Here is a 16,395-nt window from a genome sequence, read left to right as displayed (position 1 = left end):
GGCACAGCTAGCACTGCAGTGCCTTAGACCACTGTGCCACCAGGGTGGCCGAGAGGTCTCAAGTTGAGAGATTTACATTTTAGTCATTTAGCAGACGCTCTTATCCAGAGCGACTTACAGTAGTGAATGCATACATTTCATTTCATACTTTTTTTTTTCCTGTGCTGGCCCCCCGTGGGAATCAAACCCACAACCCTGGCGTTGCAAACACCATGCTCTACCAACTGAGCTACAGGGAAGGCTATGAGAGATGGCAGAGAGGAAGACAGAGAGTAATATGGGGGAAAGAGAGGTCTCAAGTTGAGAGAAGGAGAGATGGCAGAGAGGAAGACAGATGGTAATATGGGGGAAAGAGAGGTCTCAATTTGAGAGAAAGAGATATGGCAGAAAGGAAGACAGATGGTAATATGGGGGAAAGAGAGACTCAAGTTGAGATAAGGAGAGATGGCAGATAGTAGTATGGGGGAAAGAGAGCATAGGTGAGATAAGGAGAGATGGCAGAGAGGAAGACAGATGGTAATATGGGGGAAAGAGAGGTCTCAAGTTGAGAGAAGGAGAGATGGCAGATAGTAGTATGGGGGAAAGAGAGCATAGGTGAGATAAGGAGAGATGGCAGAGAGGAAGACAGATAGTAGTATTGGGGAAAGAGAGCATAGGTGAGAACAACACTGGAGGGGGATTTCACTCCACCCCCCCAAAAAAAAAACTCTCACCAAAAAAGACATGCAAACGCACATCACACACCCACAGTGTTACCTGATAACAATACAAGTCTCATCAAACACCCACAGTGTTACCTGAGAACAATACAAGTCTCATCAAACACCCACAGTGTTACCTGAGAACAATACAAGTCACATCAAACACCCACAGTGTTACCTGAGAACAATACAAGTCACATCAAACACCCACAGTGTTACCTGAGAACAATACAAGTCACATCAAACACCCACAGTGTTACCTGAGAACAATGCAAGTCAATTCACACATCCACAGTGTTACCTACGAACAATACAAGTCACATCACACACCCACAGTATTACCTAAGAACAATACAAGATAAACTTTTGTTCTTTAAGGGTCCTCTCTGGATCCTACTTTTCCTTTGTCTTTCAACTCACTCCCTCCATTGCTCTCTCGCTCTCTTCTATCTCACTCTATTCTCTCTCTCTCTTCTATCTCACTCTCTCCTCTCTCTCACTCTATCCTCTCTCTCTCTTCTATCGCACTCTCTCCTCTCTCTCTCTTCTATCTCACTGTATCTTCTCTCTCAATCTCTCTTCTATCTCACTCTATCCTCTCTCTCTCCCTCTCTCTCTCCTCTCTCTCAATCTCTCTTCTTCCCTTCATTGGATATCTTGCTCCTGGAGGCTCCTGGCCAAGCGTATCAAAGGCCTTTCGTGCCACTGGGAACTTGAAAGCACAGCCACAGCCCTGACACAAGACTTGTAATTCTGCCCACAGTATTGACCAACAGGATGAAACGGCCTAAAGTCTAAAAGCAGCACATTTCTCTCTTTCTTTCTTTCTCCCTTCCTTCTCTCGCTCTCCTCTCCCACTATCTCTCTCCTCTCCCTCTACTCACTCTCTTTTCTCTTCCTCTCTCTCTCTCCCCTTCTCTCTCACTCTCTTTCTTTCCCTCTCTCTCTCTCTTCATTCGCTCTTCTCTCTTTCCCCTCTCGTCTCTCGCTCTCCTCTCTTTCCTCTATCCCTCTTTCCTCTCTCTCTCTCCCCCTCTCTCTTATTTCTCCTTAATTCAGGTCTGCACAGTCTTCTCACTTTTACTTTGTATCCTCTCTTCCCCCATTTTTTTCATTTGTCCTTTTCCCTCTTTGTATCTCGTTATGCTTCTTCACCTTCTACTTTCTACTCATCCTCTGCCTCCTTTCCCTCTGTCTGGGAATTGAATGTATAATCATCAGCATCTTCATAAGACTAGAATTGCTTTGGGAGGATGATTTGAAGAGGGAATTTCCCAAATAGCAACCAAACAATGAAAATGTAATTACTATATAATACATTAAATCTGATGAAACAATAATGACTTACTCAATCAGAGAATGTTTATTTGAAAAGTATTGCTGTCGTATTCCCATCCGTTCCTCTATAAGTAATTTCATTGGAGTGGTCTTCTTCTCAGCTTGTTGAGTTGTGGCTTGGAGCCTTATTGGGGACATTTTTTTTGTTCATACCAACTATGGGGATTTATCAGTCTACTTCCTCTTAGAGTTAGGATAATAACTTAGCGTCCCTGAGACAATATCCAGCCTGTTTATAGGGGGAGTTATGATGCATCTAAAAGCCTTTCTGAGACCTCTCTCTCTCTCTCTCTCTCTCTTTCTCAGACACACACACACACACACACACACACACACACACACACACACACACACACACACACACACACACACACAGACACACACACACACACACACACACACACACACACACACACACACACACACACACACTACATCTGTGAGGACAGTTTGTGTACGCGAGCAAATATGTCAGTGTGTGTGTGTGTGTGTGTGTGTGTGTGTGTGTGTGTGTGTGTGCGTGCATGTCTGTGTGTCTGTGTGTGTGTGCCTGATTCCCCCCTCGATCCCCAGTACTGAACCAGAGAGACACTCACGTCTTTGAGGCAGCCCATGAAGTTGTTGCTGACGGGTGATCCGGGCAGGTCTGCAGTATTGGGACTCCCCCCAATGTAGAAGAAGTCATCTGATCCCAACATGGTATAGTCCTCCTGGGTATAACCAGTAGTGGTCAGAATACCATCCACTGATATGGTCACCTGGTACGGGCACGGCCCAACAGACACAGGTAGGTATAGAGGGATAGATAGATGGAGAGAGACAAAAAAAGAGAGAGAAAGAGTAGAGGAGTGGAGGAGGGGAAAGGAAAGGAAGAAGTTGGATTAAACACTGGCGGTAGGCGGGTCTGTCCCCTACGGTGGGACGTTACTCGCTAATGATTGGTCGCGTTTGCGCAGCTCAGTGGGGAGTCACTCGGGAATGCAGTTGCTGGGGATGACCACTGGGACGGTGCTGTTTTCACTCTCTAATAACAGATCTCAAGGGCATATTATTTTACCACTTTACAAACTGCACCACTGATAATATCCACACATTGTTAAATGCAGCATGCCCTTGCAGGGTCAAACAACTGATAAACCTCAACGCTTGACTATTCTGTCTGCGTTCCCAGACGAACATAACCTCAATCAAGAGAATCGGGGGATAAAAATAACTTTCTTTGAATATTTAATTGCCAAAAGTCGCGTCTTTTGTGTGAGGTTCTGGGTGTGAGCGGCATCTTTGATCACTGACAGAGTGGAAACCACCAGGCTGAATCAAACGTTCACCGCCAGAAGTCTGATGGAGGGGAGATACCGCCGACTGAGAAGAGAAACACGCCTTTGTTTTCCTTTCATGGAACGTAAAAAGGCGTCAACCGTCTGTTTTAAAGGCTCCCTCAGGCCCTTGGGGGAAGATTGTCAGTTTTTGACAGAAAGGCACCAGGCGCGTAGACATATTAATTCCCTCTGTCTACAGAATGTTAAGTTCTGGGTCTATTCATTAGTATTTCCAAGACACCAAAGTATCCTTCAGTTCATAGTCACTGTGAGTTGACCTTAATTTGATTTGAGATGAGAGGGGGGCTCTTTAACATGTAACACCAGGCTCTGCCTTAGCTCCAGACTACTCAGGGTGGGGGAGGAAATCAGACATGAAATCTGTCCAATTGAAGTTACTATGCAGTGTGAATAGATTAAAAAAATGTTTTGCCTTGTAACGGACTTATACATTAGATGTGGTGTTTATAATTAAATGTCTAACCATTATAATAATGAATGTTTTGATGCCTGCTTTGACGACTGAGGAACACTGTAACTGTGTTTGCCAGGAGTTTTGTGGAAACAGATCAGTGTCTTGCCAAGTGACTCGATTTGGATCTGATACAGTCCAATACTAATTTAATTTATAGTGTAATTAGACTAATAGTCCTGGCTGGAGTCGCTACGACGCTCTCCAATCTTTAATTTGACATCTGTTGGTCCACATACACACTGAACCACACACAAACCAACAGCCCTGCTCTGGGTTACAATGAACAACATTACATTTCCACAGTACAAATGCTTCATACTGGGTGTATAGGTCGTTTGGGATTTACTGTACTAGTCTCTAATCCAGGCTGATTGGAGGTGGTAGAAAACAGACAATTATTTTCTTCTTTATTTTCTCTTTTAATAGGGTAAAAGAGAGAGGGGGGTAAGTTGAGCCACCCTTGTTTCTAGGAAACCATACACAAAATTAATAGTTTGACCAATTATTTAGGAAGAGGTCATCATTTAATTGACTATGTGAAGAAAGAAACCACATGGAAAATGTGGTAAGCAAGTTAGGTAAAGAAAACTGATTTTCACAAAGTGAAATGTATTTATCATGTTAGAGGATTCATGATGCTTGTATCTCAACCAAAGTAGATACTTTTAAGATTATTCTATACATCAGTTAGGATCTCTATACGCTTCAATATGAGGTCCTAAACCTAGGATGAAAGCACATCCTTGTTTGCCTTGGGGTAAATTGAACCAATGGCCATGGGGTAAGTTGAGCCAATGGTTGAGCCAATGGCAAGTTGAGCAAATTGAAGTGTTTTCTTCCCAGGTGTAATGCAAGGTATTATCACTGGGATATGAGGTAACAACAGAGCCTGGCCTATGTTAAAAGTGTTTTAAAAAGTACAATGTGTTTGTTAGGTGTTAAGCCTGTGTTAACATATGCTTAAAATGGATGTGTTGAATTGTGTTTGGGAAATAAAGATAGACATGATTTAAAAAAAGGTAGTGGTAATTATTCATTCAGCACAGATATTTGTAGATGGCTTAACTTACCCTGTCCTGCGGCTCAACTTATCCCATACCCGGGCAAGTTTAGCCAAAATACCACTGTTTTGGACAAGCTATGTTTTTAAAACTGTAATGTTTACAAGCATTCAGATATTTTCCATGGATACACAACTTCCTGAAATATATGTCAAATCAACTCAAAGTTTATTGGTCGCTAACACAGCTTTGCAGATGTTATCGCAGGTGCACCGAAATGGTTGTATATGGTCATCACCAGTCTGAATTCAAAGTAGATTACACACATCTACACAGAATACCCCATAATGACAAAGTTATGTGTTTTTAGAAATGTTTGCTAATTTATTGAAAATGAAATACAGAAATCTAATTTACATAAGTATTTACACCCCTTTGCTATGAACCTCCAAATTGAGCTCAGGTGCATCCAATTTCCTTTGATCATCCTTCAGATGTCACTAAAACTTGAATGGAGTCCACATGTGGACAATTTAACTGTTTGGACATGATTTAGAAAGAAACACACCTGCCTATATAAACTCCCAGAACGGACAGTGCAGAAACAATACCATGAAGTCCAAGGAACTGTACGTAGATCTCCGAGATATCTATCTGGGGAAGTGTATAAAGACCGTTTCCAAGAGCACAGTGGTCTCCATCAGAAAAATGGAACGACCCAGACTCTGCCTAGAGCTGGCCGTCTGACCGAATCGACCAACCGGTCAAGAAGGACATTGGTCAGGGAGGTCACCAAGAACCCTTTGACAGAACTACAGAGTTTTGGCTGAGATGGGAGAACCTGCCAGAAGGACAACGGTCTCTACAGCACTTCACCAATCTGGGCTTTATTGGAGAGTGGCCAGATGGAAGCCACTCCTGAGAAAAAGGCACATGACAGCATGCCTGGAGTTTGCAAAAAGGCATGCGAAAGACTGAGATCTTAAGGCAAAGGATTATGTATGTGGCCTGATATGACAAAATATTTACTATTTGGCCTGAATGGAAAGAGCTATGTCTGGAGAAAACCAGCCACAGCTCATCACTCGTCTAACACCATCCCTAACGTGAAGCATGGTGGTGGCAGAATAATGCTATGGGGATGCTTTTCAATGGCAGGGACTGGGAGACTGGTAAGGATAGAGAGAACAATGAATGGAGCCAAATACAGGCAAATCCTTGATGACAACCTGCTCCAGAGTGCACACTACCTTAGAATTGGGCAAGATATGTGTTCCAACAGGACAATGACCCCAAGCATACAGCCAAAGCAATGCTGGAATGGCTTCAGAACAAGAATGTGACAGTCCTTGAGTGGCACAGCCAAAGTCCAGACTTGAATCCCATTGAAAATCTATGGAAAGACTTGAAGATTGCTGTTCATCTCAGCTCCCCATCTAACTTAACAGAGCTTGAGAAAATCTGCAAGGAAGAATGGGAGAAAATCCCCAAATCCAGATGTGCAAAGCTGATACAGACATACCCAAGATGACTCAATGCTGTATTTGCCGCCAAAGGTGCTTCTACAAAGTATTGACTCGGGTGTGAATACTTATATCAATGAGATATTTCTGTTTTTCATTTTCAATGAATATACAAACATTTCAAAAAACATGTTTTAATTTAGTTATTACTGGGTAGTGTGTGTAGATGGGTGAGGGGAAAAAAAGCAATTTAATCCATTTTGAATTCAGGATGTAAAAATAAAATGTGGAATAAATTAAGGGCTTTGAATACTTTCCGAACGCACTGTATATCGATGTAGATATCTTTGTCAGAAAGAATACTACATCTCCATTGAGGGAGTGATGCTGAATGTCAAAAATGGCTGAACTTACCCCACTCTTCCTTACCTGTAGGTTGATTTTGAGTATCTATTGAATCGGTTTTGTCGATAGTTTCAAATATTCAACATTTTCTATCAATTGAGATGAATTGGAGCCTACGAAAAGTTAACTTACCTTACATTGTGTTCTGTAAAGCATTTTAGATCAAAGTATTTCTTCAGCAATGTTTACCAATCAAATACTTTAGACATCTCCATACAGACAACTCAACGTTCTGGCAAACGACTGGTTTATAATAAAAGTTTTCCCTCATCACAATCAATAACAGACCAGTTGACTACCAAACTGTGAATACCAACCAAGCAAAAAATCTATTTCCATTCAACTTTTCTAACTTCACCAACACTTCATTAAACATTTATACAAATATGCCTGAGTTGAAAGTGAAAACCATGGTGCTTCGTTCTTTTGAGGTCCTGAAAAGAGCCCTGACAACAACTGCACTCCGAATGTCTCGTCCCCAGCAGAGCGCTCGGCTATTCCGTTTTAGTTTTTTTTTACGTACTTCCCTCGAAACAGGGCAACCCATTTTTATGTCTGCTGTCACTACTTGAGGAGAATATATAGAGGTCAGTTTTGGTTGCGCTAAGAGGAGGTGGTGGAGGTGGAGTTGGGCATATCCCTGGTCTTGCGGGGGATGCAGGGCTGTCGATATGTTCAACTTCTCTGGAGGGGGAGGGGTCCTGTGGGGGGAGGAGACTGAGGGGGAGAAGGGAGGAGGGTCAATGTTACCGGCTATCAGTCTTTCGAGAAGAATCATAGCCCAATTGGCCCAATTGATTCCAACACAGGAGGTTGGTGGCACCTTAATTGGAGAGGCCGGCTTGTGGTAATGGCTGGAGCGGAATAAGTGAAATGGTATCAAATACATCAAACACATGGTTTCCATGTGTTTGATGCCATTCCATTTGCTCCATTCCAGCCATTATTATGAGCCATCCTCCCCTTAGCAGCCTCCACTGGATTCCAAGTACGAGTGAGTTTGACACACGCTAATAAAAAAACAGGGATCCATCGCAATTGAGTTCTCACTCCACGAACAACACAACCTCTTCTTGGCTGCTATTTGAACCCATTTCCGGGACAGAATAAGATACCAACTGCAGCAATTAAGGCAGTTTTGTGTGTGTTTAGCTGTGTGGTGGTTGTCGGAGTAGCGCTATGCTAGCCTGGCACTGGGTCCAGTAGTTCGCATCATTAGAGGGCCGTTAATGGAGGGAGCGTCAGCCAGCTGCCAGCCACCTGTGAGGATTACAGCTGAAAGAGGAATATAGAAGATTAGCACTGGTTTTGGCCCCATTCCTCTCTCTTTCTCTTCCTCTCACCGTTTTGCATGCCCCTCTGTATTCAGAGCCTCTCAGATCACACATTCATGCAAGAAATAGTAACAAGAAGTAGTTTCATTGTAGTCTCCATTTAACTATGTTTAAAAAAATACTGTTTCCAGGCAATATTCCTAAATGTGTTATGCTGCTAATTGTTCCAAGTTGGTTATCCCCATTTGTCCAGGTGATAAGATATACAGTTGAATCAGGGGATCTGGCTTTTGGCCAGAGCAAATGTCTACAGAATATTAAGGATGGTACTGGAGGTTTTGCCTCAGTCTTAAGCTCAACAAAATATTATTGTCTGGCCTGATGTTGCTTGTGGTTGCATCATCATCCATTGGTTGTCATCATTAATTTGCCTGAGACTAACTGGTGATGACATCACAGCTAGCTGCTGGTTCAAAACATTATAAATACTACTAGAGAGTATGTGCCTGGATATTTCTCTTGGGCCTTTCTTAGTTTGTATCTCTGAATGTCCATTTGTCTGGAACCCAACAGCTCTTTCATACACAGTGAAGTCAGCCCCTCTCTCTGCCTGACCTAAAAGGAGATGGAAAATTCAGCATCGTCACAACCACAATCTGAACTCACCACCTGTCATGTAACCTGTCACTATCCCCTATTTCCCTCTCTCCCTCTCCATCTGTCTCAGACAAACACACACAATGCTGTGCATGTAAACACATACAGTTCAAGTCAGAAGTTTACAAACACTTAGGTTGGAGTCATTAAAACTCGTTTTTCAACCACTCCACAAATTTCTTGTTAACAAACTATAGTTTTGGCAAGTTGATTAGGACATCTACTTTGTGCATGACACAAGTAATTTTTCCAACAATTGTTTACAGACAGATTATTTCACTTATAATTCACTGTATCACAATTCCAGTGGGTAAGAAGTTTACATGCACTAAGTTGACTGTGCCTTTAAACAGCTTAGAAAATTCCAGGAAATGATGTCATGGCTTTAGAAGCTTCTGATAGGCTAATTGACATCATTTGAGTCAATTGGAGGTGTACCTGTGGATGTATTTCAAGGCCTACCGTCAAACTCAGTGCCTCTTTGCTTGACATCATGGGAAAATCAAAAGAAATCAGCCAAGACTTCAGAAAAACAATTGTAGACCTCCACAAGTTTGGTTCATCCTTGGGAGCAAGTTCCAAATGCCTGAAGGTACCACGTTCATCTGTAGAAACAATAGTACGCTATTATAAACACCATGGGACCACGCAGCCATCATACCGCTCAGGAAGGAGTCTCCTAGAGATGAACATACTTTGGTGCGAGAAGTGCAAATCAATCCCAGAACAACAGCAAAGGACCTTGTGAAGATACTGGAGGAAACAGGTTCAAAATGTTCTATATCCACAGTAAAACGTGTCCTATATCGACATAACCTGAAAGGCCACTCAGCAAGGAAGAAGCCACTGCTCCAAAACCGCCATAAAAAAAGCCAGACTACGGTTTGCAACTGCACATGGGGACAAAGATCGTACTTTTTGGAGAAATGTCCTCTAGTCTGATGAAACAAAAAAATATAATTATTTGGCCATAAAGACCATCGTTATGTTTGAAGGAAAAAGGGGGAGGCTTGCAAGCCAAAAAACACCATCCCAACCGTGAAGCACAGCATCATGTTGTGGGGTTGCTTTGCTGCAGGAGGGACTGGTGCACTTCACAAAATAGATGGCATCATGAGGAAAGAAAATGATGTGGATATATTGAAGCAACATCTCAAGACATCAGTCAGGAAGTTAAAGCTTGGTCGCAAATGGGTCTTCCAAATGGACAATGACCCCAAGCATACTTCCAAAGTTGTGGCAAAATTGCTTAAGGACAACAAAGTCACGGTATTGGAGTGGCCATCACAAAGCCCTGACATAAATCCCATAGAAAATGTGTGGGCAGAACTGAAAAAGTGTTTGCGAGCAAGGAGGCCTACAAACCTGACTCAGTTACACCAGCTTTGTCAGGAGGAATGGGCCAAAATTCACCCAACTTATTGTGGGAAGCTTGTGGAAGGCTACCCGAAACGTTTGACCCAAATTAAACAATTTAAAGGCAATACTACCAAATACTAATTGAGTGTATGTAAACTTCTGACCCACTGGGAATGTGGTGAAAGAAATAAAAGCTGAAATAAATAATTCTCTCTACTATTATTCTGACATTTCACATTCTTAAAATAAATTGATGATCCTAACTGACCTCAGACAGGGAATTTTTACTAGGATTAAATGTCAGGAATTGTGAAAAACTGAGTTTAAATGTATTTGGCTAAGGTGTATGTAAACCTCCGACTTCAACTGTACCATACACACACAGACATACACACACCGTCTCATCCAAGCTTGGCCTTGTTCGAATAACTCTCTGGTGATTGACGTTCACTGTGTGCTTGTTAAAGGATCACGTAACATCTCAATTTCACTTTTTAAAGGCTGAATACCCATGACGAAAGACTAAACTGCCTTCAGCTGATTACTCATCATGAAAGACTAACCTGTCTTCAGCTGACCACCCATCATGAAATACTAACCTGTCTTCAGCTGACCACCCATCATGAAAGACTAACCTGTCTTCAGCTGACCACCCATCATGAAAGACTAACCTGTCTTCAGCTGACTATCCATCATGAAAGACTAACCTGTCTTCAGCTGACTATCCATCATGAAAGACTAACCTGTCTTCAGCTGACTATCCATCATGAAAGACTAACCTGTCTTCAGCTGACCACCCATCATGAAAGACTAACCTGTCTTCAGCTGACCACCCATCATGAAAGGCTAACCTGTCTTCAGCTGACTATCCATCATGAAAGACTAACCTGTCTTCAGCTGACTATCCATCATGAAAGACTAACCTGTCTTCAGCTGACTATCCATCATGAAAGACTAGCCTGTCTTCAGCTGACTATCCATCATGAAAGACTAACCTGTCTTCAACTGACCACCCATCATGAAAGACTAACCTGTCTTCAGCTGACTATCCATCATGAAAGACTAATCTGTCTTCAGCTGACTATCCATCATGAAAGACTAACCTGTCTTCAGCTGACTATCCATCATGAAAGTCTAACCTGTCTTCAGCTGACTATCCATCATGATAGACTAACCTGTCTTCAGCTGACTATCCATCATGAAAGTCTAAGAATCTTTGTTGTATGACATGTCAAGCCTTGTTCGGATGAGATATTGATGATGTTTTATACCGAGCCAGAGAATTAAACAATCCTATTAGATGAATGGAGCGCCAGTCAAAGGCACCACATTTTCTCAAAGTGCTGCCAAACATATAACTAGGGTGGCTAACACTTCTAGAGCCCTTCACTTTGAACAAGGCCCAAGACATTTTGTGCTGACGCCAGCATTACATGGTAAGCCTATTCGTTTAACACGTACGAGGTCTGGATCATGTCCTCATGGCTGCAACACCTTATGGGCTACAAGCCTGACGTTGGAGGCTTAGGAGGTAACACCTGGCATGGCACGAGACAGGATGTGTCAAGGCAACAGTGACTACAAGGTAATACCACTAAGATCACATGGGGATCAAGAATACAGACTGAGGATGAGAGAGGCCGGGGCTTTGTTAAGAGTTCTATTGACTCTTGAGCTTCCACTTTTCCTCTCTGTCAACATGAAAGGATTGTATCCAGATCATAGCCAATGATAATCCATTATACTGTGTATGCTGGTCAGTGAACCAATCCAAGTCGCTTTAAACCTATATGCTCTAATCCGTGATACATATTGTATGATCATGGTTTCTTCATGCTGGAGAGGGCAGAATCAGTGAAGCCAATTCCCCAGAGCTGCACCATAAGTTATTGCCTTTTTACCATTGATTTTTGAAAAAGAAGACAATGCACTCTTAATAATGGGTAAATGGAGTGGGTCGTTCTATTTATTTTGTGCAATTTTACATCTAATATAAACGAGAAAATGATACACCATCCTGAAATGTTAACACAGAATTGGTGCAATGTTTAGTGTAGTTATACTTCTGAAGTGTAGCAGGGCACCTTTCCATCAGTGCCATCAGGCTTACATTTCCTCACATATCCTATAATATAGCAGGGGACACTTGTATTTATCTCACCTTTATTTTATCAGGGAGTCATACTGAGTCCAAGGTCTCTTTTACAGATGAGCCCTGAATTACAGAAATTACAGAAAATACACAAATAAAAATAAAAAGACAAAACGCAAGCAGAAAGAAAGAAAAACACGGTCATAAAAAAACAAAGTGGTTCATCAGTAAAAATGTCCTCAATCAGCATTCTGAACTGGCCAAGAGGCACCAAAACATCACATCTCAGAACATTTTGAAGAAAAAGCTGATTGACCTAACTCGGTGAGTAGAGACCAAAATGAATTTCCAGTGTTGATGAGTCGGATGACAATGGAAGTGGATCTGGGAGATGTAATGAAAGGGTACATCTTGAGGTTTGTGATGGTGGGAAATTGGCTGCTTTCACTTCAGTTGCTCAGCCAGGGTTATTTTTGACACACCGTAATGTGTGAGGGAAATTACACTGGTTTACATGCAAAAAGGGTTTGAAGGACTCTGGGATAAAGCAGGTAAAACCAGGTCATATCCACAGCTATGCATGAAGCATGCTATAGGACCATTTTTGGCAACCTTTGTTTCAGCCTCAATTGTATCACGCCCTTAAATATTCAACTATCATTGCCGTCAATTTGATGATTAGTGGAATATGTGTGTGCTTGCAGGGCTGGAACAAATCCATTCCCACCCTGCAAGCTAGATAAGAGGTCAGATAAATATGCCATCCAGCTATGAATTTGGGATTTGATGATGCTGCAAAGTTTCACCTGCATTTGGTAAAAGTTTCCATCTTGTTGCCATAGGACCAAAGTGACGCATACGGGGAGTAACGTATCACCTTGTCAGCCAAGATATAATGATATCATATTGATGTATTGGAACCAGGACCGTTTCTGACCCTCTTTTATTTACCTTAAATGTGCCTTGACAGCTCATTCCTTCTCGTGCCAAACCAACTGTGCTCCTCAGCACCGAATATATTATATATAACATCTTCATGAAGACAAGAGCAACGCTATACCCGCCTTTCTATTTAACGCGACAATAGACTGAGCGCTATGTAATTGATTCCTATTACAAAATCCTAATTCCCCTCAAAACATGGCATGCAGCTCCAGTTCAGTGAGCAAATAGCTTGGGTATCAATGGAATACGGAGACTTACTGTGCCTTCGAAAAGTATTCAGACCCCTTGACTTTTTCCACATTTTATTAGGTTACTGCCTATTTCTAACATTGATTAAATCGTTTTTTTCCCTCATCAATATACACACAATACCACATAATGACAAAGCAAAAACACTTTTTTTAGAAATGTTTGCTCGTATATTAAACAATAAATAAAAAAATATCAAATTTACATAAGTATTCAGACCCTTTACTCAGTACTTTGTTGAAGCACCTTTAGCAGCAATTAAAGCCTTGAGTCTTCTTGGGTATGATGCTGCAAGCTTGGCACACCTGTATTTGGGGAGTTTCTCCCCTTCTTCTCTGCAGATCCTCTCAAGCTCTGTCAGGTTGGATGGGGAGCGTTGCTGCACAGCTATTTTCAGGTCTCTCCAGAGATGTTCAATCGGGTTCAAGTCCAGGCTCTGGCTGGGCCACTCAAGGACATTCAGAGACTTGTCCCAAAGCCCCTCCAGCGTTGTCTTGGCTGTGTGCTTAGGATCATTGTCCTGTTGGAAGGTGAACCTTCGCCCCAGTCTGAGGTCTTGAGTGCTCTGGAGCAGGTTCTATTCAAGGATCTCTCTGTACTTTGCTCCGATAATTTTTGTCTCGATCGTGACTAGTCTCCCAGTCCCTGCTGTTGAAGAACACCCCGACAGCATGATGCTGCCACCACCAGGCTTCACCGTAGGTTTCCTCCAAACGTGATGCTTGTCATTCAGGCCAAAGAGTTGAATATTGGTTTCATCAGACCAGAGAATCTTGATTCTCATGGTCTGAGAGTCTTTAGCTGCCTTTTGGCAAACTCCAAGTGGGCTGTCATGTGCCTTTAACTGAGGAGTGGCTTCCGTCTGGCCACTCTACCATAATGGTCTTGATTGGTGGAGTGCTGCAGAGATGGTTGTCTTTCTGAAACGCTTTCCCATCTCCACAGAAGAACTCAAGAGCTCTGTCAGAGTGACCATCGGGTTCTTGGTCACCTCCCTGACCAAGGCCCTTCTCCCCTGATTGCTCAGTTTGGCCTGGCGGCCAGCACTAGGAAGAATCTTGGTGGTTCCAAACTTCTTCCATTTAAGAATGATGGAGGCCACTGTGTTCTTGGGGACCTTCAATGCTGCAGACATTTTTTGTTACCCTTCCCCAGATCTGTGCCTCAACACAATCCTGTCTCGGAGCTCTACGGACAATTCCTTCAACCTCATGGCTTGCTTTTTGCTCTGATATGCAATGTCAACAGTGGGACCTTACGTAGACAGCTGTATGCCTTTCCAAATCATGTCCAAACAACAGGTGGACTCCAATCAAGTTGCAGAAACATCTCAAAGATGATCAATAGAAACAGGATGCACCTGAGCTCAATTTTGAGTCTCATAGCAAAGAGTCTGAATACTTACATATGTAAATAAGGTATTTCTGTTTTATATTTTTTAAACGTAACAGAATGTGGAAAAAGTCAAAGGTGTAAATACTTTTTGAAGGCACTGTATATAAAGCACAACATCCCTGTGCAGGTGATAAACAGAGTTTCATTATGCTTCTCTGCAGCGTAGCCATGTTTTCTGATCAGAGCATTGATGCGCTGACTTGTTCTCTGGACAAATCTCAGTGTTGCCCTATCCATCGCTAGCTGTCGTTTTAAATGACCAATTAAGGCTTAGTTTACCTAACATTTATTGCGGAATAGCTGAAGCTCATTGTACACTTTATCATACTGAGATGCCAAAAAGTATCCATATATTTTCTAAACCGATGGTGTAATCAGTATGTCATATACTGTAGGATACCAATAAAGTAATGTATTGAGGCACATGCGCAAGCAGACGCACACACACACACACACACACACACACACACACACAGACAGAGAGACCACCTATTCCTAAACCTCATTACAGGACACAGCCAACTTAAATCCCTCAAAAGTGCTGTTGATGTTAATCACACCAAACACCGTCAGTGAACCACACACAGTCAGTGAAAAAAACACCATCAGTGAACCAAACACCATCAATGAACCAAACACCAGTGAACCAACCACCATCAATGAACCACACACCATAAATGAACCAAACACCATCAGTGAACAAAACACCATCAGTGAACCACACACTGTCAGTGAACCAAAAACCATCAATGAACCAAACACCATCAGTGAACAAAACACCATCAGTGAACCACACACCGTCAGTGAACCAAAAACCATCAATGAACCCAACACCATCAGTGAACCACACACTATCAGCGAACCACACACCGTCAGCGAACCAAACACCGTCAGTGAACCAAACACCGTCAGTGAACCACACACCGTCAGTTAACCACACAACTTGCGATACCCTGCTTGTAAGCCAAAAGGTACAGCACCAGTCAAAAGTTTGGAAAATCTACGCATTCAACAGTTTTTCTTTATTTTTACTATTTTCTACATTGTAGAACAAGAGTGAAGGCATATAACACATATGGAATCATGTAGTAACCAAAAAAGTGTTAAACAAATCCTAATATATTTTAGATTTTAGATTCGTCAAAGTAGCCACCTTTTGCCTTGATGACAGCTTTGCACACGCTTGGTATTCTCTCAACCAGCTTCACCTGGAATGCTTTTCTAACACTCTTGAAGGAGTTCCCACATATGATGAGCACTTGTTGGCTGCTTTTCCTTCACTCTGCAGTCTAACTCATCCCAAACCATCTCAATTAGGTTGGGGTTGGGTGATTGTGGAGGCCAGGTCATCTGATGCAGCACTGCATCCCTCTGCTTCTTGGTCAAATAGCCCTTACACAGCCTGGAGGTGTGTTGGATCATTGTCCTGTTGAAAAACAAATGATAGTCCCACTAAGCGCAAACCTGATGGGACGGCGTATCGATGCAGAATGCTGTGGTAGCCATGATGGTTAAGTGTGCCTTGAATTCTAAATAAACCACTGACAGTGTCACCAGCAAAGCACACCCATACATCACACCTCCTGCTCCATGCTTCACGTGGGAACCACACAGAGATCATCCGTTCACCTACTCTGCGTCTCACAAAAACACAGCTGTTGTAACCAAAAATCTCAAATTTGGACTCATCAGACCAAAGGACAGATTTCCACCGGTCTAATG

At 42.4% G+C, this 16,395-nt stretch overlaps 1 protein-coding gene across 1 annotated transcript in view; it reads right to left on the bottom strand.

Moving 5' to 3' along the window:
- LOC115199226 (neurexin-2-like) overlaps positions 1 to 16,395 on the bottom strand; it is an 840,225-nt gene that overhangs the window by 362,754 nt on the left and 461,076 nt on the right. Inside the window, exon 8 of the mRNA XM_029761850.1 lies at positions 2,636 to 2,797. Coding sequence (XP_029617710.1) covers positions 2,636 to 2,797 — 162 coding nt within the window. The remainder of the gene's footprint in view (positions 1 to 2,635; positions 2,798 to 16,395) is intronic.

This window comes from Salmo trutta, chromosome 8 (assembly GCF_901001165.1).
Source record: "Salmo trutta chromosome 8, fSalTru1.1, whole genome shotgun sequence".
Taxonomy (NCBI): domain Eukaryota; kingdom Metazoa; phylum Chordata; class Actinopteri; order Salmoniformes; family Salmonidae; genus Salmo; species Salmo trutta.
This window is presented reverse-complemented; position numbering and strand designations above follow the sequence as displayed.